Source organism: the organism of the source record quoted next, unplaced genomic scaffold (assembly GCF_019419815.1).
Source record: "Pyrus x bretschneideri cultivar Hongxiangsu unplaced genomic scaffold, Pyrus_bretschneideri_v1 Contig24, whole genome shotgun sequence".
Taxonomy (NCBI): domain Eukaryota; kingdom Viridiplantae; phylum Streptophyta; class Magnoliopsida; order Rosales; family Rosaceae; genus Pyrus; species Pyrus x bretschneideri.
The window spans coordinates 5,623,128-5,646,424 of NW_025999546.1; the positions used below are offsets into that span (position 1 = coordinate 5,623,128).

Here is a 23,297-nt window from a genome sequence, read left to right on the forward strand (position 1 = left end):
TCGGAATGAAAACAAAACTAATTCCTATTAAAACAATGTACAATTAGGAAAAGTTGAAATCTAAACCATTTCCATTATCAAATTACCCTTATACAAAATAAGTTATATTTTTGATCAAATGAAATACAACACATGGTTCTAATCCTCGTATTAATCAAGATTATATGGTTCTAATTTTTTTTTTTTTTTGTGCACATACAATCTTTATGAAAAATTATATACAAATCAAGATTAAATTATAGTTAAATGAATGAACTAATGAATTCTGATAAGTGAAATATAAATTAATAAACAGGTTTCTGGAGAACAGATTAATAAACCGCACACCCTTGAGAAAAGAGTTATTCAATTTAAACACAATCCTCCATCTAAGCTCACCCTTCTGTAACTCTTACACCTCATAAACTCTATGCGGATAGCTTGCTATAGTTGACACTCCGAACGATCACATTTTGTCTTGTTACCCTCTCATTTGAGTCGAGCTACTTAGTTACCCTCTATTATGAGGCACGAGCTTGATAACCACATAGTAATATCCTTTCAAGCACTCCTACGGGAATAAAATATTCATTTTTTTGTCGACAATCAATATAGAAAGTATTTCTCCTGAAATCTTTGCTCATAACAAAAAGAAAATCTTCAGTCGCTTCATCTTTCTCCCTCAACAAAAACACGATCTCAATTCAATTAACTCAACCGTGAGAAGTGGGAATTGTTACTTTTCATGATCATGAAAATTTTGCTCTTTCATATTTTAAGTTAAATTGATAATATATGGAACAATTAAAGTAAAAATAAACATGGAAATATGAAGGAGTACTGAGTCGAATAATTGACAGGCAAAACATCCCAATCTGCTTTGGGTGTGACATCCCACATCGCCCAGGGGAGTGATCCTTATATGTATATTCTCATCCCTACTTAGCACGAGGCTTTTTGGGAGCTCACTGGCTTCGGGTTCCGTAGGAACTCCGAAGTTAAGCGAGAATGGGGCTAGAGCAATCCCATGATGGGTGACCCATTGGGAAGTTGCTCGTGAGTTCCCAAAAACAAAACTGTGAGGGAATGGTAAGCCCAAAGCGGACTAAGGGTATTTCTGCAACAAGAGTAAATTGTGGTAGTGGTTTCTTAACTTTAATCAAATTAGAGCAATAATTTTTTAACTAAAAATCTATTATCATTGATATTTCAATTCATCAAAATGTGTCGTTATAATCATTTTCGTCAACTTCATTATAATTTTGTCAAAATAAGTTATGTTGGAATGACCATTGCTACAATTGGAGTTCCTCAACTCATCAAAACGTGTAGCTATGATTATTTTCGTCAATTTCGTCAGAATTTCGTTAAAATGAGTTATGCTGGAAGGATCATTGCTACAATTAGATTAAAGTTGAAAGGCAATTTCTTCAGTTATATTAAAGTTGAGGAACCAATGGTAATGAATTTTCAGTTGATGAACCATTGTTTCAATTAAATTAAAGTTAAAAAAATCATTACAACAATTTATGAAACAAAAGTGGTGAATTAAGAAAATATTAAAATTAAAACTTTTTAATTGGGGTAAAGATGACTGTTTAAACAGAAAAGTTAAAAAAGAGGGAGTGAAGTTTACTGGGAGCGGAGGGGGTTCTCAAGCGAACAAAGGCGGGAAGTTGCAACCACCTCCGAAAATGGCAACCATGGCGGCGGAAGAAAACCCAAAGCAGAAACAGGAACTTGCAATGGGTGAGGAAGAAGACGACGACGAACATGGCGCCAAGGAGGCAGTACTCCAAAAGTACTTCCTTCAAGAATGGAAGCTCGTCAAGTCCATCTTAGACGACATTGTTTCCAATGGGCGGGTCTCCGATCCCTCCGCTCCCGCAAGATCCGATCCATTGTAACGCTCTCTTCCATCCCTCTTGATATTTGCTGCATTTTTCAAGATTGAATTTTTGGTTTGAACCCATTTGGAATTTACTGTTATTAGACAATAATACCATTTTTTTTTCCCTTTAATTACTTTGTGATTAGAGACAATTTTAAGTGAATAGGATGTGAAATTAATTTGCTTTTTTGAAGTTTTTATTTATTTATTTTTTTATTTATCAAGACACCCGTTTTAGTGCTGTAAAATGAATGTGTTTTGGATTTGTGGGATGCACCCAATTGCATGTATTTAGGAATAGGGGTTTCTGATTGGACCCGTTTTGATCAATTCAGAGGTGAGCTAGTGATTACACTGCTCCGAGTTGGTTTCTTAGTTTTTCTTTCAAGGCATTATTCGATGAGCGAAAATGTTTTCTACACTAAAAATTTGCTATTTGTTCCTTATTTGTATGCAGATGGACAAGTATCAAGAACAGGGCCAGCTAGTTGAACCGTACCTGGAGAGCATTGTTACCCCGCTCATGTTTATTGTCCGCTCTAAAACAAGCGAATTAGGTGTAGCTTCGGATGAAATTCTTGAAGTAATTAAACCTATATGCATCATTCTTTATTCTCTGGTCACAGTTTGTGGATACAAGGCAGTTGTCAGGTTCTTTCCACATCAAGTCTCGGACTTGGAACTTGCTGTGTCTCTCTTGGAGAAGTGCCATCACACAAAGTCAGTGTCATCACTGCGTCAGGAAAGTACAGGAGAGATGGAAGCTAAATGTGTGATGCTTTTGTGGCTGTGTATACTCGTGTTGGTTCCGTTTGATATCTCCACTGTTGATACTAGCATTGCAAACAACAGTAATCTTGGAAAACTTGAGCCAGCTCCTCTGGTATTGAGGATAGTAGGGTTCTCCAAAGATTACCTTTCAAATTCAGGCCCTATGCGTCCTATTGCTGCTTTGCTGCTCTCGAAGCTTCTAACACGCCCAGACATGCCAAAGGCTTTTTCCAGGTTTCTTACATCTCGTACATAGGTCATAAAATGTTGCATACAACTGCCAACTATAGCATTGCTTGCGCATATGATAAAAATTGATTCGAATTCCAGCTGAGTGCGAGCTGTGATTACACCCTAATATTTATGGAATATAACCTTCTGGCCAAGAGAATATGAGTTAATCCTCTCTTGTTTTTGTTTCTGCATCACTATAAATTTGTTAATTTTTTTTGGAGACTTAAAATTTATTACTGGTTCTACAGCTAATGCTTTGAATATAAGATAGTACGAACACTTGATGTCAAGTAACTTAGAATGTGATAAATTTAATATGAATACTCAACCTTAAGTACTTATACATTACACACACATACTGATGTGCATGTTTCTGTGATAATTTCTTTCTTAGCTGTTAGTTGTAATTCTAGACCACTCTTATTGCTGCATTTGCTTACCTTTTTCATATACATTTTCTTCTTCAGCTTTGTTGAATGGACACACGAAGTACTATCTTCTCTGACAGATGATGCCATCAATCATTTCCGGTTACTTGGAGCTACAGAAGCACTGGCTGCTATTTTCAAGGTTTGCTTTTACTTCTTTGTAGTTCATATGATCTGAACCCTAACATAGTTTGCACTTTAGTTGAGAAAGCTTATGTCTAAGGACCAATAACTGTGACCCTTGAGCAAGTATGATGATTTTTAAGAGGATTGCAAGTTGCATATTGCATTTATGTTTTTGATTCTCTAAACTGATATGTTTATTTATTTATTTATTTTCTTTAACTTTTCAATGGAAAATTCAAGTTACAGGGTAAATCCCTACTATAACTCAGTTTGGGTTAGACCAAATTAACGAGATTCTCTTTAAAGTTTTTCTTGCTGGAAGTTTTTGTTGTTGTTTTTCAATAATTGGACTGTTTCTCTGGACCATGCATAATATAACATCTAGTGGCCTCTTTATTTCATGGGATTGTTGCGATGTGAAGATATGCATTTGACACTCATATGATTTTGTTGATGCTCATTTTGTGTGGAGAGGCAGTACATAATTTCTTCAGTAATTTCTTTTATTCTTGGAGGCTTGAATGCTTGAGTGCTTGAATTTCAATATAATGCTTTAAAATTAAATGGTGATAAAAAATATAATGCCTTATTGTTTGATACTGAGTCAGGAGTCCCATTTTTTATTGTGGGTTGCACCAAATTGTTGTTCCTCTTGAGTCCAACTGTCAGCCCGAGCAGTCAGAATTTGTATTCTAGTAGATAACGTGGGTAATGAATTTCATTAAAGGTCACCATATCAAAAACTATGCTTGATATATTGAGAAAGCAGTAAGAATATTATATATTAAAAACTGTGCGACCTACTTTGTTTTATGATTAATATATTCATTCATTTCCACTTTGAGGCGTAAAATATCATTTAACTTCTGATGCAGATACTTCAGTTGACATGTTTTTGAATATAAACAAAACTGCATTTTGTTTAGTGATGGAGATTGTTTTATGGATGCTCTATATCCACTTACAGCGGAAGTCTATCTTCAATGGACAGGTTGGTGGGCGGAAACTCTTGCTTGATGTGGTTTCTATTGTTTGGGTTGACACCTTATTGTTGATCAAGTCTAGCAACGCAGCTAGGAGCCCATTGCTGCGCAAGTATCTGATGAAATTAACCCAGAGGATTGGGCTTACTTGCCTTCCTCATCATACACCTTCATGGCGCTATGTGGTTAGAAATGCTAAATTCTTTATCCTTTCCATATTTCAAACTTAGTTTTATCAATAATAAGTTGTTTCTGTCAATGTTTAAGATACTTAATTTATTACACTTGTAATTTTCATTACAAATGGTATGTATTTCCTGTTGTATGACCCACCTTTTGGTATTTTTCTTTTCAATTTTTATGCTCTTCTTAAAATGATCCGAGTGTTAATGAATAAGCTGCTTAGAGTACTTAAGAATTCAAATACCAGATGTGATTCTGCATCTAGAAGTATAATCTTTTTGAATAGGACAGCACATTAAGCAATTCTTTGCATTTACAAATGACCACACAATGGATTAGTGGCCTTCGTAAAAAACCCTTATATGTCCTGGATAGTTTTGTTTTTTCTCTGATGGCTTTCTCTTGCCTTAATCATGTACTTTTGATGCAGGGGAAAACAAGCTCTTTGGGAGTGAACATAACTTTGTCTGGATCTGAAAAGACTGGTCGATGCAATTATGCTTTAAATGCTGAGGATTCCAACTCAGAACCAAGTTCAAGCTGCCAGCAAGATGAAGAAATGGATGTTCCAGAAGTTGTAGAAGAGATTATTGAGATGCTACTTACTGGTTTGAGAGATACGGTATGTTTAAAGGCATGAGATTTCATCGAGAACTTGGTTACTTCGAAGTTAGTAGCTCCTGCTGTTAAAGTTTCACTGACAATATGGATCTCTCTTTTTCCTTGGTCTCATCTTGGTCATTTACTTGATCTTTCTTTAGAATTTTATTGGTTAGAACGTTGATGGCTTTCTGATATATTAAATAACCTTTGGAGAAGCTGCCATTCCTCAATATTCTGCTTATCTGCAGACATTTTGATCTTGCCTTCTAACCAAACTGTTTGTTTTGAACTTGAAAAGCTAAGCCCATATGCATACCAGCTTTGAAATGATTCTCCTCATAAGTGAGTTTATACAGACAAACTTAAAGGATTATTAGTTATACTTGCGAGATAAACAAAACTGACTAAAAGTCTGATTTCCAAGATGTGGATGATCTGGCTGAGACATTCAATGTTGGAATGAGAAATCACACTTACTGAAAGTCCGATCCATTAGATGAAATCCTCCTAAATTACCTTGGAAATGAGGAACAATATGTTGCTGTGGTAAATACTCAGAAACAGTTGTTCAGTTTAGTTCACTGGTTTATCCTCTCCACCACCTTTTGCATTAATCCATGAGGTTCAATGCTCAAAATAGTTGGTGGTCCTTGAGGAATGAAACAATCATCACGTCTTCTGTTCCCTTTTGAGATGCGATTCCATTATAATTGACATGAATTCCAATAAGCCTTTCTTTCAGCTTCTTCCATAAGTTTTCTTTTTGGGTCTAATTCTTCCAAAAGTTTTAGTTTCTTAGAAAACTAAAACCGAGGGTTTCATGTGCATGGATAAGGTTGCACTAGAGAGCAACTCAAGTTGCTAACTTGCTATTGATTCATCCTGGTTTTGGATATTTTGATTTTCTTTTATTTTCTTTGATTTTTCCCACTGTCATATGGTATGTACTTATTACTAATAGCATTTTTATGCAGGACACTGTTGTGCGTTGGTCTGCTGCAAAAGGTATTGGCCGCATTACTTCATGTCTTACATCTGCCCTTTCAGAGGAGGTCCTGTCGTCTGTGTTGGAGTTGTTTTCACCAGGCGAGGTATAGTTTGGTTGCTTTGTTTGGTATCTTTTCCCATACTTCTACCATTCAACTGGTTAAAATGTCCTTGCTAGAAAATCTTTCATGCTTACATGGATTTCTGTCATCCTTTAAGACATTGCATCTTCATGCCCTTTCATTAGTTGTGAATAATTGTACCAATTTTATTGCTCAAAAAGCTGTACTGATGTCTTACTTTTTCAGGGTGATGGGTCATGGCATGGTGGTTGCTTAGCACTGGCTGAATTGGCGCGTAGAGGGTTGCTCTTACCTATCAGCCTTCCGAAAGTTGTACCTGTTGTTGTGAAGGTTGTCTGGAATACCGACTTATAAATCTAGCGTATATTGGCATTTTTGTTGAACTATAGCAAGTGTATATCATATATGGTTGATCCACTAGCGAACATTTTTCATCAATAATGAAATGATTTCACATTTACTCTAAATTTGAATACCTACTTTCTTTTCCTTTAATTGTTTTTCCCATTATGTGATAGTGATCTAGGTGTAAGTTGTCATGAACATACTCTTCTGCTACAATGTCGTATTTGAAGTCTACTTTGGTTTTGTGAGCTTTTATGGAGCTTCAAGCTTACTAGGTTGTTCTAATGTGGTGCTGTTTCTCTGTTGTAGTCAGTGAAAGATTAATGATTGATGTCAAAAGTTGAACCAAATACAAAATATAAATTCTTGGCTTGTAGAGATATAAATTAGTACTGATGAGAGTACATCTTCTAATTAGGCACTACATTATGATATTCGAAGAGGTCCACATAGTATTGGATCTCATGTACGGGATGCTGCAGCTTATGTTTGTTGGGCTTTTGGCCGTGCATATTATCACACGGATATGAGAAATATACTGGACCAGCTTGCACCACACCTTCTGACAGTGGCCTGCTACGACCGTGAGGTACTAAACTTTTATTATTAGTATGATTTGAATCATTATTTCGTACCACATGTGTTTTATGTTCTTATATTCTAGTTTGTGATGCTTAGGTTAATTGTAGAAGAGCAGCTGCTGCAGCTTTTCAAGAGAATGTTGGAAGGCAGGGTAGTTACCCTCATGGAATTGACATAGTGAATACTGCAGACTATTTTTCACTTTCTTCACGAGTAAACTCTTATGTTCATGTTGCTGTCTCTATTGCTCAATATGAGGGTTATCTTTATCCATTTGTGGATGAGCTGCTGTATAACAAAATTTGTCACTGGGTAGGCTCCAACTTGAATTCTTTAAGGTTTTTTAATTCCCTACAGACTACTTTTATCTATCAGTGTAGATCTTATGTTTTACACAATGTCATCAGGATAAAGGTTTGAGAGAACTTGCGGCTGAGGCTCTTTCTGCCCTTGTTAAATATGATCCTGACTATCTTGCAAACTATGCTGTGGAGAAAATAATTCCTTGCACTCTCTCATCTGATTTGTGCATGCGCCATGGAGCAACACTGGCAGCTGGGGAACTTGTTTTGGCACTACGCAAGTGTGGTTATGCTCTTTCTGCAGGTTGCTGCTCTAACCTCTTAGAAATACAAGTAAAAGATCACGATAAGTAAGATAAAACTTGATATTTGTGTCTATCTTAGATTAAAGAGTTTCTTATGCAATTAGATTTAAGCAGAAGGTTTCAGATTCAGAAAAATTTTAGAAGTACAGTTTCTGGAGCAAATGTGAATTGAGTAAACTTTCTTAGAAATTGACTAGTGTGTATAATTATATATTTTCCGGTAGGTATCAGGATAAGGAAGTAGTATTGTTGTTCACAAACGTGAGCTGAAAAGCAGGTGCAGTGGGATAAGAGGGTGACAAATTATAGGAGTATCATAGAGAAGTGGTTTCAAATGTTCTTTGTTTTCACTGTTTTTTTCCTTAATGTTAAAAACAGTGAATTTTTTTTTTTTTGTGGCACTACTACTGAAACTTGAAAGACATGATTGCTTTATGAAAATAACAAAAAAGTTTGACAGAATGAGGTCACACAAAAAGTCTTTGCTTGCCAAGTGTATACATGTTGTACCAAAAGCCTAATCCACGAGGAGGATGTTGTAAAATGACGTCTAGAAGGCAACTCATCTTAGGTCATTGACAACATACCGTTCCTAATGTCTCCCTTTCAGATGGTTTTCAATTTTCAAAATAAAATATATCCTTTTGTTTTCCAATTCAAGCAAAGCAGTTATACAGGGTTTGCTTTTTACTTTTCTTTTCCATTTTTTTTTTTTTTTTTTTTTTTTTTTTCAGTTGGGGGTTGGGGGGGGGGGGGGGGGGGGCGCAGCAATTCCAGTGGTGGGGTGCAATATCGGTATTTTTATTGCATAAGTCATTACTGTTTTGTTAAATTGGTTTACAGATAAGCAAAAACGTGTTGCTGGTGTTGTGCCTGCTATTGAGAAAGCACGCCTTTATCGTGGAAAAGGCGGGGAAATAATGCGTGCAGCTGTTTCCCGCTTCATTGAATGTGTATCTATATCATCTGTGTCACTGCCTGAAAAGATAAAACGTAGTCTGCTTGATACTCTTAATGAGAATTTGAGACACCCTAATTCGCAAATTCAGGTGGTTATCTCTTAGCCTTAAGTATTCTACCTAATTGCTTATTATTATATTTTTTTCATTGTAATATCTAATTGTTACTCAAGTTTTTTACTATTATATGCAGGATGCTGCAACTAAAGCTCTGAAGCATTTTGTGCAAGCATATCTGGTTGCTGGGTCTGTTGGAGGTACTGGTGATATAACATCAAAGTACCTGGACCTCTTGAGTGACCCAAATGTGGCTATAAGAAGAGGGTCAGCACTAGCACTAGGTGTTTTACCATGTGAACTTTTCGCCCATAGGTGGAAGGATGTGCTTTTGAAGCTTTGTAACTCTTGTTTAATTGAGGTGCAAAAGGAGTTTTGGATCTTCATTTCCTTTCTCCTGTTTTACGGAAGAATATCAGAATGATGATTTCCTAATTACATTTCTCACCTACAGGATAATCCTGATGATAGAGATGCTGAAGCACGAGTCAATGCTGTCAAAGGACTTGTGTCAGTGTGTGAAGCATTAACTCGGGAAAAAGAACAATCTGGTATTGATGCCGTGGAGGGTGACATGTCTTTGTTTATTCTCATCAAGGACGAAATAATGATGACTTTACTGAAAGCTCTTGATGACTATTCTGTTGATAACAGAGGTGATGTGGGTTCTTGGGTGCGGGAGGCTGCTATGAATGGCCTTGAGAGATGTACATATATCCTCTGTAAGAGAGATTCTGTTGGTCTTACCGGAAGATCAGGTCTAGTCGATTCTGTACTGGAGTTGCAGAATAGTGATGACATTAACCAGCTGCAATCATTGTATGATGCCAATCTTGCTACAAGTATAGTTGCTGGAATTAGTAAGCAAGCTGTAGAGAAAATGGACAAACTGAGAGAAGCAGCTGCAAAGGTTCTACAGAGGCTTTTGTACACCGAGATAGCCTATGTCCCGCATATACCGCACAGAAAAAAGTTGGAAAAAATTGTTCCTAACGGAGCTGATTTAAAGTGGGCGGTAAGTATACACATGCCACTTCTGTACTATTGATTGGTAATTGAAGTTCTTTGACGGAGAGACTATCCTGTGCTTGCTTGTAGGTGCCAACTTTTTCGTATCCTCGTTTTGTACAACTGCTTCAATTTGGCTGTTATAGCAGATCAGTGCTATCTGGGTTAGTCATTTCTATTGGTGGGTTGCAAGATTCTTTGAGGAAGGCATCACTCACAGCATTGTTAGAGTATCTTCAAGTTGTAGAAAGTGAAGACCAGAACGAAAGGTCCAGAGAGTATATGTTATCTACTGACATGCTTTGGGTTCTCCAACAGTACAGGAGATGTGACAGAGTCATTGTACCTGCATTGAAGGTAGTGTCAGATGAAACCCTATTTTGAGAAGTGAGACATTAATTTTTTGTCTTACAGAAATTAGGAAGGAATTCTTGATTACATGCCCAAATTTATATTTCCCTCGTATTAGTGGAATGGCAAGACTAGTTTTTATTATTTTTATTTGTTGATTACTTTATTCTTTATTGTTTAACAGCTTTGATAGGTGGTGTTCTTAAGTTAAGAATAAATCCACAAAGTCTGATATTGTGTTATCACTATATCTGAAACAAAACCACATCGTTGTGAACAATGGCGGAGGCAGCTAAAGGCCTAGAAGGGTCAGCTGATCTCCCCATTTGAAAAATTAATCTTCTTTTGTGTTGTAATTTAATGTGTATCATCTTTTGCTTATAGCTGACCCTTTGCAAAATTTGACTTCCCTTACTTTCTTTTTACTCATCTTTACTCTCTTTGTCTTTGACCGTGTGCTTATGGGTTGGTTATAGGCGGTTGTTTATGTCAAATTACAAAAAAAACTTGGTTTACATATAGCATTTTCATTTACATATAGCATTTTCATTAAGTTATAACTTTGGAAGGTAACAATTGATATAAGATACTAAAACAGTAATATTGAAGTTAAATATCTTAACAGTTATGGTTATTTCTTCAACACATAGGAAGTTTGTAAGTAAGCTTCTTTTAATCTTATAATTATTTGAATTTGACCTCTCCTTGACGTAATTCCTGGCTCTGCCATTGGTTGTAAATATAAAAAAGCAGAGTTAAATAATTACTTAGCTTCTTGTTTATTCTTACCTGAGACCTTGACCGGTTTCAGAGAGATGATGCTCTGGCCATTTGTTAATGTTGTTTCCTTTGGCTGATCGTAAGTTCATAACCTATTATTGCAATGTTCATCTCCTGCCTTACTTGGTCAAGTTCTTGATTGTAATCGAAGCTCTTTGGTATTGCAGACAATTGAGATTCTTTTCAGCAAACAGATATTGTTGAGTATGGAGGTTAGCCCTTTGCCAGATTAAAAAATTTCAATGCTTAAGTGCATTTTTCCCGTTTCATATATGGTTTTGCAGCCAGTCTTGTGATTAAATGCCATGAGGATAGTTCTGATTTATTTGGATCTCGATTTCAATATACAGGCCCATACAATTGTTTTTTGTGCTGGTGTTTTGGACTCTCTGGAAGTTGAATTAAAAGGGTCAAGGGACTTCTCCAAGCTATATGCAGGCATTGCAATACTTGGATATATTGCTTCAGTTTTGGAGTCCATCAACACTCGGGCCTTCTCACATCTTCTCAGTTTTCTTGGCCATCGCTATCCTAAGGTTTGTGGTTCCCATGAAAGTTAATGATCTATGGATCAAACTCCTAATCATAATTGCACCGCTGAAGCAGGTCAGTTTCAGTTGTATTTTCCTTATAAGTTCATTCTTCTTTCCTCTACCCAGATACGGAAAGCTTCTGCCGAACAAGTTTACCTTGTCCTCTTGCAAAATGAGGGTCTTGTGGCTGAGACCAAGGTGGAAAAAGCGCTTGAAATTATTTCAGAAACCTGCTGGGAAGGTGACATGGAAGCAGCTAAAATCCGAAGGTTGGAGTTGTATGATATAGCCGGTCTTGACACAGATATACTTCGGAAGGCTAGTAGCCGAGAATCGAATAAGGATAGTAACAGAAAGTCAACAACTACAGATGAGAATGCATCATATTCCTCGTTAGTTGAGTCATCTGGGTTCTGAATGTGTAAACTGATGCCTTGTTGTCTATTGCTGGTTAAACATGACCGTCCTTTCCTATTGTTTTGCTGTAGTTTCGTTCTTCAAGTGTGCTTTCGAGGTGCTTGCTGAGAGCTCTTTTTTTTTTTTTTTTTTTTTTTTTTTTGTATTCTCTTCGGATTATGTAGCTTTTTTGGCAATTTTATTGTATTTTATTATTCTGAGATAATAAAGTAAATATTCGTAACTCTGTGCTACGTGCGTATTCTGATTTTCAACTTTCTCAGCTCTAGTCCTTAAGATGACCAGATCGATCATCAACTTTCATATATATTTCATTCAACAACCTGAAAAAGAGATCGATAGTGATTATTCTTCATCATCGTCGCTGTGTGCAAGGTGGCTACTCCAACACATGAAGTCCTATATTTATTAAAGAAATGATACAAATAATGGTACAAATATATGGTAAGAGCAATATTTTTGAACGAGTAATGTTTACAACTAATAGATTACAACAGAAATTAAAATATAGGTAGTGTTTGATTGATATGTAATTATGTACGAATACCCTACATGAATGTCATATTTGTACACGAACAATGCCTCTTCCAATCATGTCATGTTAGCATCCAATGCACGTCCTCTCACCGGTCAACCTCAGGTGTGAGGGTGTCTGATGCCTTGAATTATCATCAACTGTAGGAGAGTGACGAAAGTCACATTCATTCAAATATGGATCTGCCTGTTCATACGGTACAAATCACTTTCATATTTGCAAAGAGACTTGTTAAACTAAATACATTGAAATTAATTTATTTTTGGTAAATTACAAGCCAGGGCTAGGGTTTCATAATACGATGCGGTTTCAATATACAGGTTTGTGTGTCAAACATTGAAATATACAACTCAATCCATTGCTGCAGTTGATTAATGTAGGTTACAAATTTTGTATATCTGTTGGCCTATTTATAGTTAAACTTGATTACTTCAGCTAATAGTTCCTAAGATTGTGCATGCATGGTAGCTAGGCCCCACAGTTGATGAGAATTTTCTATTTCTGCTTCAATTGATCAGTGGAAATTACTGTTGGAATTGATGGATGTGGTAATGAAATCTTATCTTAGGGGACAAATATGTCTGCATCTATTTGAGAAATTGTACAAGTTAAGAGAGAGAAATTTTTTTTTTTCAAGTTTTTACCTAAAATAAACAAGAAGAAAAATTATATGTTGATCTAGAGTATTAAGATATTTTGAACTTTATCATCTTTAAATTTTATTTTTTTATATTTTTGATTAAAAATCTAACAATTAATATGTTCTAAATATAAGTGTTATTGACACTTCAAAAATCTCATTTTACACTTCTCACAAGTGTATTTTTCTTTCTAGATATAGAAAGTTTGGAGTGTAGAATGAAAAATTTGAAGTGCCAATAACAATTCCCTATCCTATACTCGAAAACATCCTAAAAAATCCGTGAACGACAATATATTCCTAATGTGTGCATGAAAAGCAGGTAAGCCTCTTTATTTTATTTGTTGACAGACCATGACGATGGTATTTTTTTTTTTCGAAGTAAAAGTAGTACAAATCAAATTAAACAATTAGGGAGCCAGCCAAATGTGGTTTGATTTGATTTGGTTGTTGGGAAGAAGTTTTTCAATGTGTGTCTAGAATATTGTCGGATACAATAGATGTCATAATACAATTGATTGTAATATTGTTTTAAATTTCAAAATAATCATAATACATTAAATATTTAATGTATTGAACCGTGTTCTTGATATACTGAAAATTTTATCCTCATTGTGGGAGGTCCAACTTGCGAGCATAGTTGTTTGGAAAATAGTCATGGACATGGGAACTCAAAGGCTGAAGCTCAATTTCCAAACACACATGCACTCGTGTAGACTTGGAATCATTAAACGATGAGCATGGACCATAGTCAAACCAAAAACTTGGAAGTGAAGAAAATTGGAGTATTTTTTTTTAACTCTTAATGGTGGTTTAGGGTTTGGTTCTTAATTGCTTGGGCAATTCATTCCCTTATCTGAGCATCTCGAATCTGCTAACTGACTCTAGCTAAAATGTAGAAAAAAATGTCAAAAAAGAGTAACTCAATCAGGCGAAAGAAAATTTCTGGTTGTTTTTTAGATTTTAATTTTATTTTAAATAAAATAAAAACTTGATTAAGAATGGAACATACATGTCAAATTTGAGTCACCTTCAATACACACGAAATTTCTTTTTTATAGTCCTTTAGTAAGCGCACAACCATAAAAACAATTTTTTCTTTTAGATCTAAACAACAAACAATACTCTAAGATTTGTTGACTATTAAGTATTAACCATTAAGAAAGATCATAGAGTGAGAAAATGATAAAAACCAGGAAAGTTCTCCTTGACAAAATGAGAGAGCGCCGATCACAACTAGGAAAAAGATGGAGATGGTTGAAAGATAGTAGAAACAAGTGGTGGAAGAGAGTGAAGAAGAGACCAAGACCAGGATGCCACCGACCCAAAGCAAAAGTCGGGGGATGCTGAGGTAAAGTTCTTTCTCTATTTGCGTCCCTAGTGACTAAATTTTTTTTTTCTGTCTCACCCTTTCTCATAAATGATGATTGGTTGGAGTAGTCACTTGGAATAAAAAAATAGTAGCTTGTATTAAACTACAACTTTCTATTCATTTTAGTTAAGATTTAGTCAACATAGAATGTAGATCTCCAAGACAAGGTCTTCATCTCAAATATTTAACAAGTTATTTTGGTTTGAGCAATACTAAAGGGAAGGATTTGGATCCTCTCCTGAGCTAATGGAGATGATCCTCCTCATCAATCATTCTGGGCAGTTGAATTTTTATCCAACGACTACAATCATTATAACTTTAAAGAGACCCCATGTTTGTAGCTGTTGGATAAAAATCCAACGCACATGATGATTGATGAGGAGGATCCTCTCCATTAGCTCAGGAGAGGATCTAAGTCCTAAAGGGAATACTTTGGTTATGTCCAAGTGGGTCTTGTGTCAAACGACATATGGGTTTGAAGTCAGATGATCTAATTAATAACTTAGTCATAAGTTCCTAACTTCATTTACATATTTTGCCTCAGCTCTTTGTTTTGCATTGGGTCTCTCTTTTTCTTGATTGTATTCTTCAATTCTACTGGTTTTTGCTACTGCAATTACAGTCCACATTCCTATAATATGTATGTATACATCCTTTGCAGGCAAGCAAGAGAGTGAGAGAATAAATAATTGAGGCACACTATCTCCACAATCACCTTGCGTTCTGTTCTTGGCAACCATTTTACATGCTTATCGCTACGAACGAAGATGTCGACGAAATTTGTCGTCACTTAACCTTTTAGGCGACAAAATTGGCTTTAGGCGACGATGATGGTTTATCGCTAACATTTTTTGTGGTGTATATAATAAGAGGCTTCACCTCTACTAAAAAGTGTCAACAACTTTGCCTGATTACTTTTATTGTTTTTTAGTGGATGATATTTGAACGGTGTGACAATGTGGAGTGTGTTGTTAAGAGGCACTATATGTACTTATAAGGAGTTGGACTACTATTTTATAGTCAAATGACTTCAGATAAAGCTTCAATTTTCTTTATGGCATTATAGTAAGTTGGTTACACATATTATACATGCTTGGCTTGAATATTCTCATTAGTAAAAAGGCTTGTAAAGATGTAAAGTATTTAATTATCGTTTTAAACGTGCAACCTTAAGTTCCTTCCAAGGAGGGGTAGATGTACATTAAGACCATAGTGGTTTAAGGACCTGTCACATCTTAGGCTTGGCTTCACCGTAGCACGATATTGTCCGCTTTGGGACTTGGCCACGACCTCACAATTTTGTTTCTGTGAGTCCACTTTGGGCCTTGGCCACGCCCTCACAATTTTGTTTCTGGGAACTCACACGAGAACTTCTTAGTGGATCACCAATCCTGTGACTGCTCTCACCTGAACTCTCTTAACTTCGGAGTTCCAATGGAATCTGAAGCCAGTGAGTTCTCAAAATGCCTTGTGCTATATGGAGGTAGACATGTACATATAAGGCACATCACCCTCTCTCCGTTGGTCGATGTGGGATGTTACAGGACCATCCGAAATTCGAGAAATATACATGTGAAGGTTTCTCGAGAACCCTTCGAATGTTTGGTACGTATTCCTTTTGTGTCTACCAAGTTTTTGATGTAATGTCTGCTAGGCATATCTTGACATGTTTTGCCGATAGCATTCAACAATTTCTTTTGATATCATTCATTAGATTGCTCCGGCATATATCGATATCTGTTAACATGTGGGAAACATGGTTTGGCTAACGACTACAAACCCATCAAATATATATCGAAATACCTTACTGAATAAACTGAAATTTTATTTGCGCTCTCTGTTTCTATCCAAGAGTACCTAAAAAATTGAAGATTGCACCTCAAAAAGTTCGAACCCCAACGTCACACCTGCTTTCATGAGTTTGTTGACCAGCAAAGCCAAAAAGAGGGAGCGTTACTGCATGTATATGAAACATTGTTCACGCCCATCCAAGCAAATGCTGGATGCACTCATACCCTCATCAAGAAACGACTTGATTGCTTGAAGCAAGATAAAAAGTGAAAATGTTAAAACCATAAATAACCTAGCTAAATTCCTCTCTTTCTGTCTGGAGACAAGCTGCAAATCTGATACCTGACTTATCTCCCCATCTTGTCAATTTCTGTTTCTTACTTTGCAGGGGGTAAAAATTTCTTGATTTTCCACAACTTCAGCTTACTTCTTTTACCTGCAGGATCATACTCTCTCTCTCTCTCTCTCTCCCATTATTTATATACATAATCTCTCATTCTGTGACCAAAGTGCCACACCGTCGCCAAAACTGTCTTCCTACACTACTGTACTTCACTGAGACTGAGAATACTCTTCTACCATGGCAGACCCTTATAACTCCTCCAATCTCGACAATAATGGATGGATCAACTTTATGCCACTCCACCCTCATGATTGCCCTTCATTGCTCTCTACTGCTACTTCTTATGCCAACTCATCCAGAAGTACCCCCCTCACTTTCAGTGTTTCTAATCCTCCACACACTTACTCTTCACATAACTTCCTCACTGATAAGAAATCCTCTAATAATCAAACACAGATGCCCTTGTCCATTAATGATCATATCAACGTTTCCTCACCTCCTCTCAAAGAAGCTCTTCCTTTACTAAACAACTTACTAAGCCCTAGAGGGGTCCTAGAAGAGAAACATGGTCATGAGCCCTCAAGCAGCAGCACTATTACTCCAATGGAAGAAGAAACGAGGAACAAAGATCATGCTGTTTATGATGATGGTGATGACAGCGGCGATGATGAGGATAACTTGATTGTAGCCCTACACATAGGCCTCCCAAGTTCTTCTAATTCTGGTAATGTGCAATCTCAGTTTGCAGATCAGGTTCATAATAAGGAAGGACTGATCAGTAGCAGTAATAGTGATGTTGTTTCATCGGGTAACCCTAGTGTGGCTGTGAACAGACTAAACAAGGGTGATCGTTACTGGATTCCCACCCCTTCCCAGATTCTTATTGGCCCAACTCAGTTCTCATGTTCTATTTGCTCCAAAACCTTCAACAGATACAATAACTTGCAGGTTATTTTAATTTATATATTTTTTATACACATATGGCTAGCTTGTTCCATAACAAAGAGAAAGAAATCCATTTACAGATTCTACTATTTTTTTGCCATTTAGTTTTTCCTAATTACATTTTGAAGGTTAATCGGTCTCAGTTAGATTGCCTTTGCAAGTTCAATTGCTTGTGGCTTAAACTATGTGTTGTATGCATGTATCTTTGCTTTTTATTTGTGTACTTGTACCATTTATATTTGAATGTTCACGTTCTTCTTCTGTAAAAGCCCCCTGCGCTCAGAATTTAAAACTTCTGCAGGTTCGATTTAATTATACATTTACACCTAGGAGTAGTGCTTCCAGTACCACTGCTTCTGCTTGTTAACTGATAGCGTAGCAGGACAGCTTCAGTAAAGAAAAAGATGAAGGTGATGGAGAGATCATCGTGTACATCAACTGGTGGCAGCTGGATATGTACTACAATTAACATTAGCAGTAGTTAGACTAAGAACTAAAGACTACCACTGTAGATTAAGAAATAAAGACTACTATTTGTGCTTTTACAGTTTTGGAGATTTAGTGACATCTTTCCTTACTAGGAATGGTAAAGTAAGGAATCATGGTACTAGGGGAAGTAGTTGATCCAATTCACATTCAAAGTCCTTCCTGGTATCAGAGTCGGTATGCTTACATGTTTAGTCTAACAACCACATATATTCTATGTCATCCAGTTAAATTTGTTCATGCGTTAGTGCGAATATAAACGTGAATTATTTCTGTCCCTAAATCAAACTAGTTTCTTGAGCCTGAAAACACACCTACTTCAGAAACTATGAATTTTCTTGGTCAATGGTATTGACACTTAATTCTAGCTTCGTGCACTCCACCCAGTGACCAGTACGAAAAATTACCATTATTCATTTCAAAGTGCAAAAATTTGCCCATTTTATATATATTTCTTCTGCCCCTTTTTTCTCTCATACGCACACATGTGTGGGTGTTTATAGAAGAATAATACCTGTGTTCCCTCTATATATAATCAGTTTTTGGATATAATAGCTTGGCTCACTTTTAGGAAGAAAGAATTTTTACATTAGTCATGTTAATTATAGTTTGGCATATATGCATAACTCATCAAAAATATAAGAATAAAAATTTCCTCGCACACGGCACATGTCAAACTGCGATTGGTATGAATGTAATAATTTCTATTTTAGAGAGAGAGAGAGAGAGAGAGAGAGAGAGAAATATTATCCCTATATTATACATATATATATATATATATATAATGCATATTATTGATGTTTGAAATGTATAGCTTAAGTTGCAGTTATAAGGCTTCAAAAGTTCAAGTTGCATGATGAGGTTACTTGTTTATACATATGAAATTGTATATTGTAAATCTTTTGGCTCTAACATTACTTTTTTTCTTCTTCTTATTTATAGAAGAATAATACTTGTATTCCTTCTATATATATTGTCAGTTTTTGGATATAATAGCTTGGCTCATTTTTAGGAAGTAAGAATTTTTACATTAGTTGTGTTAATTACTGTTTGGCGTACATGCATAACTCAAAAAAATGCAAAAAAAAAAAAAAAAAAAAAAAAAAACTGTGATTGGTATGAATGTAAGAATTTCTATTTTTGAGAGAAGGGGACAAGAATTATCCCTATATTATTCATGCATATTATTGATGTTTGAAATGTATAGCTTAAGTTGCAGTTATAAGGCTTCAAAAGTTCAAGTTGCATGATGAGGTTACTTATTTTTCACATGAAATTATTTACTGTAAATCTTTTGGCTCTAACATTACTTTTTTTTTTCTTTCAATGGAATTAATTAACTGTACAGATGCATATGTGGGGGCATGGCTCTCAATACAGGAAAGGACCAGACTCGCTAAAGAGAACTCAACCCACAGCCATGCTAAGACTCCGTTGCTATTGTTGTGCACCAGGTTGTAAGCACAACATTGACAACCCTAGAGGTGCAAGGCCACTCAAGGACTTCAGAACTCTTCAGGTACATTACAAGAGAAAGCACGGCGTCCGATCCTTCATGTGCAAACGCTGTGGCAAGGCATTTGCTGTGAAAGGTGATTGGAGAACCCATGAGAAAAACTGTGGCAAGATTTGGTACTGCATTTGTGGGTCTGATTTTAAGCAAAAGAGGTCTCTCAAAGACCACATCAAGGCCTTAGGTCGTGGCCATGGATTGTTTGATATTGAGTGTTTCGAAGAAGAAGAAGAACCCGCATCAGAAATTGAACATGATGCCGAGGCTTCAAGATAGTATACTTCGCAACACTAAGATTTATGTGTATCCATGTCTTATCTCTATCTTCAGCTCATATATATACTTATCTCCAAATGTATATTTGTTCCTTATCCTCATGAATGGACATATGGTAACTTGGCTTTGCCTTTCTTATGTGTACCTTTTTTTTTCATGTATTTTAACTAATTAGCAACTTCAACTGTAAACAATACAATTAAGATAGTATAAATGATCGCCACCTAGTACAATGATCTATGATATTCTTATTCCTTACTTGTAAGTTCCAGGGGCAAATCGTCAATTTACTCTTTATTTCCCCATCTCCACAACCAATTTATTTTCCAATCCCTCGCTAGTGTAAATTTAGCAAATGGTGAGTGAAGTAGCATTATGTTGATAATTGTATATGGATTGTGTAGGAGAGGATTATTTGCACAAAGGGATTGCCGGAGAGTGGAGTCACAGGTCTGGAGTGATTGCGTACAAATGGAATGACAAGAACAAAAGACCAAACACTGGAAGTGGGAATTGGAAGAAGAGATGGAGCTGCGATGAAAATGCCACACCTTAGGGGATGGCATGTTTCCTATGAGGATGGCTTCACTTTGTATTAGCAAGAGTGTTGTGCTAGGATAGCACCAAAAACCTTTTGGAACCAACTCAAGCTAGCCCACAGGAAATTTATCAAATGAAAATGCAAGAACAAAATATAAAAGACACAAAGATTTTAACGAGGTTCCTCCACAATCAGTGTAACTGGAGTACGTCCTCGGAGCAGTAGGAGCTCACCCAATAATCCACTATCAACCAAATGGGAGTTTACAAAGTGTTGGCAATCTCACAGCCCAAATAACCCAATACACCCAAAAGCTCTCACACACCAAAGAAACAAATAGAGGAAGAAATATAATGAATAATTTCTTCTCTATACGTATAGCTCAAAGCTATTACAACAACAACTACTTTGGTAGATGATTACTAACCGAATGAAGTAGCAGCTTCTCTTCTCTCTTTGCAGCTCATCTTTTTCTCAGCAGAGCATTGAGCTTTTTCTTCTCTCTATATTCGGCTGCAAAGGCAAACCCCTTCCTTTCTTAAACCAACACCCACGGGTGTTGAAGAGAACCAAAATTCTTTTCCCTTTTTTCCCCCCCAAAACAAGGAAAGGTGTTGTCCACCTTCTTTCTTTATAATTTTTTATAGCCAAAAGTTGTTCGGATTTTTGTCTAGCCGAAAGCATTTGCAAGTTGGCCACTATCCAACAAAGAGTTGAATTTTGCTTCAAATTAATAATTAAAATGTACATTGTTAATATGAAGTTTGTTAAAAAATGGTTCATAAATTTGTAACAATCCGAGTTTCTAACTTTTTTCTTGAATATTAACTTTGCTTTGATGGGTGAAAGTTGATGTGCGGCATTGCTCCGTCAAGGCTTTTGCTCATTGCGGAGGAGTCTGGGCTGTGTTTCAGACCCAGTGTGCGTGGCTGATCATTCTCTTGGAGCTAATGATATCAGCTAGTTGCTCACCAACCAGCTAATCAGACATGAGCCCCTCCTCGGCCGGGCGGATTCCTCTTTTGCTAGCCTACGGGTATTAGAAGCTGTTTCCAGCTGAATTTTAAACATCTAAGTTTGTTTTGTAAACAATGCGGCTAACTTTCTTTAGACGCATTTCATGTATTCAGTATCAGTAAGCTGCTTATTTTGTTCTTTGTTCAATTTGGACAGTTCAGAAACGGTACCTTACATCCCAGTGCTTCTAATCAGTACAATTTGGTTTGTTCTGGTTTCTACTTGTGCAGGACAGTCTCAATTTTTGAAGAAAAACTTATGTATTCCAACTTCCAAGTCACTAATTAGGGAGGAAGCACAACTCATTTCGTATAATAGCAGAGCCCTTTTTTTTTTTTTTTTTGGTGCAGAAGAAACTATAAATTCACTAATTTTGAAGTGCTTATGGAATTTAAATCGAAAAAATAAGCCGATGAAGGCCTACACTGGAAAGGATCGATCAAACGTCGTTTTATTTCATGATCAAAATCTGTATATATTGCAAATGTGCACACAGAACCACATTGACAAAAGGCATCAAATGTAATAAGCTAAAAGGATCCAATAGTTTTAAAGGACTCATGAACATGCTGCAACAAGTCGTGGTCACGGTTCCACTCCGTAATTGGTGCATTGACAAAATGTGCATACAGCTTGTTCTGAGCACAAGTCACTGAAATCAAACTATGAGTAGCAACTCCATCGATCTCATACACGTAGTAAACCTGTCCCTTCTCGTCCTTTCTTTCCTCCGATGTCACATTATCTGCGCTCGCTAGCAAGTCCTGCAAGTTCACATCTGACAGAGCCAAATTGTTCAGCACCACATCCTTCGGTGCTAGTTGCCTAAACCCGGAAAGGAATGTCAAGTACTCTTTCTCTGACTTCTTCTTCGGGTTATAAAATTCGCTATCAGTCCCATTTGTACCTGTTCATCGAGAAAAATATACTAAATATTGAGTTATGAATCACAGTTTGACAATATACATATGAATATATTAAGTGCTATAACATAATTAGCATGTGACGCATATGTCGTAGATGTTGTGAGCATATACGTACGTACCCTTTTCGACTTTTGATACCAAACGCTCTTTCCATCCATCTGGCACATCATAGACATACTCAGCGGAGGCCTTCTTGTCGGAGTTGCCACCAGTAACCGCCATAGTTGGCCGCGCTGGCAGCAGTGCCATAGTAGATTTGGTAAGTTGTTGCTGTGGGGTCCGCTAATGAGGGTGGAGAGGCGGTTAGGATGGCTGCTGCAGCGGCGGTGGCAGTTAGTGTGGTGGTTAAGGTAGTTAGGAGTGGTTTGCAGGGTGGGATGGGGAGGTGGGATTTTGGGGGTAGTGGAGCTGGGGATGGTTTTGGAGATGTGATGGTGGTGTTGGTGGCGGTGGTGGAGGAGAAGGTTGAGGGTGAGAACATGGTAGCCATGGAACTGTTGAGGGGTGTGGTTCTTTCTTTTCTTTGTTATCTTTAATTTGACATTTTTCCTTATCCAAAAAATGTGGTGGTGGGAGAAAGTTCGGATATTAGGCCATTTCCCTGTAGAGGATGTATGGATAAACAAAAGTATTCAAAAAATAAAATGCAGGGATAAACCACAGAAAATGTAACAAAAGTTGATTTTTTTTTTAATTTTTTTTTAACCAAATAATCTTGCATCTCTTTATGTGGAGAATGCACTTATTATTCTTTGCAAATAACGTGTCTTATCGTGTTTACGCCAAAATTTGGTAAGGTTAACAAATAGTGGTTTTTATGAGGTAAGGTGGATTTTAGGGATGGAATCCAGGAGTTTTAGGATTGTTAGCTTTGCATCTGATGTCAATTTGCTTGGTTGATTAAAGTCATACACCGTTATTTTCTTTGTCTAGATACGTCAAATGGGCTCATACTAGAGCATCTATGTTCTTAATAGACTGGATAAATATTTATTTTATTATTAT

General features: G+C 36.5%; 3 protein-coding genes across 3 annotated transcripts; 2 read left to right on the forward strand and 1 right to left on the reverse strand.

The window, feature by feature from the left end:
• The first annotated feature begins 1,590 nt into the window (after positions 1 to 1,590).
• On the forward strand, positions 1,591 to 12,133 carry LOC103945873 (tubulin-folding cofactor D). The gene is given in 18 exon segments (XM_009356461.3): positions 1,591 to 1,860; positions 1,863 to 1,882; positions 2,328 to 2,875; positions 3,343 to 3,445; positions 4,421 to 4,597; positions 5,026 to 5,217; positions 6,173 to 6,289; positions 6,494 to 6,598; positions 7,032 to 7,202; positions 7,292 to 7,507; positions 7,603 to 7,801; positions 8,646 to 8,851; positions 8,955 to 9,179; positions 9,273 to 9,833; positions 9,917 to 10,183; positions 11,125 to 11,169; positions 11,308 to 11,493; positions 11,617 to 12,133. Coding segments are annotated over 18 exon segments (3,816 nt in total). The 5' UTR covers positions 1,591 to 1,673; the 3' UTR covers positions 11,908 to 12,133.
• Positions 12,134 to 16,700: 4,567 nt separating this feature from the next.
• Positions 16,701 to 20,046, forward strand: LOC103945867 (zinc finger protein WIP2-like). The gene is made up of 2 exons (XM_009356454.3): positions 16,701 to 17,536; positions 19,368 to 20,046. Exons 1-2 carry the CDS (start codon positions 16,826 to 16,828, stop codon positions 19,806 to 19,808), a joined length of 1,152 nt encoding a protein of 383 aa, XP_009354729.2. The 5' UTR covers positions 16,701 to 16,825; the 3' UTR covers positions 19,809 to 20,046.
• Positions 20,047 to 21,801: 1,755 nt separating this feature from the next.
• LOC103945866 (thylakoid lumenal 19 kDa protein, chloroplastic) lies at positions 21,802 to 22,880 on the reverse strand. The gene is given in 3 exon segments (XM_009356453.3): positions 21,802 to 22,273; positions 22,412 to 22,502; positions 22,504 to 22,880. Coding segments are annotated over 3 exon segments (747 nt in total). The 5' UTR covers positions 22,783 to 22,880; the 3' UTR covers positions 21,802 to 21,896.
• Positions 22,881 to 23,297: the final 417 nt, after the last annotated feature.

Bases quoted from the DNA above. Each gene is read 5' to 3' on its own strand.
- LOC103945867 (XM_009356454.3), top strand. From the start codon at position 16,826: ATGGCAGACCCTTATAACTCCTCCAATCTCGACAATAATGGATGGATC. The intron at 17,537-19,367 runs GTTATTTTAATT...TTAACTGTACAG, and splicing joins ACAGATACAATAACTTGCAG to ATGCATATGTGGGGGCATGG.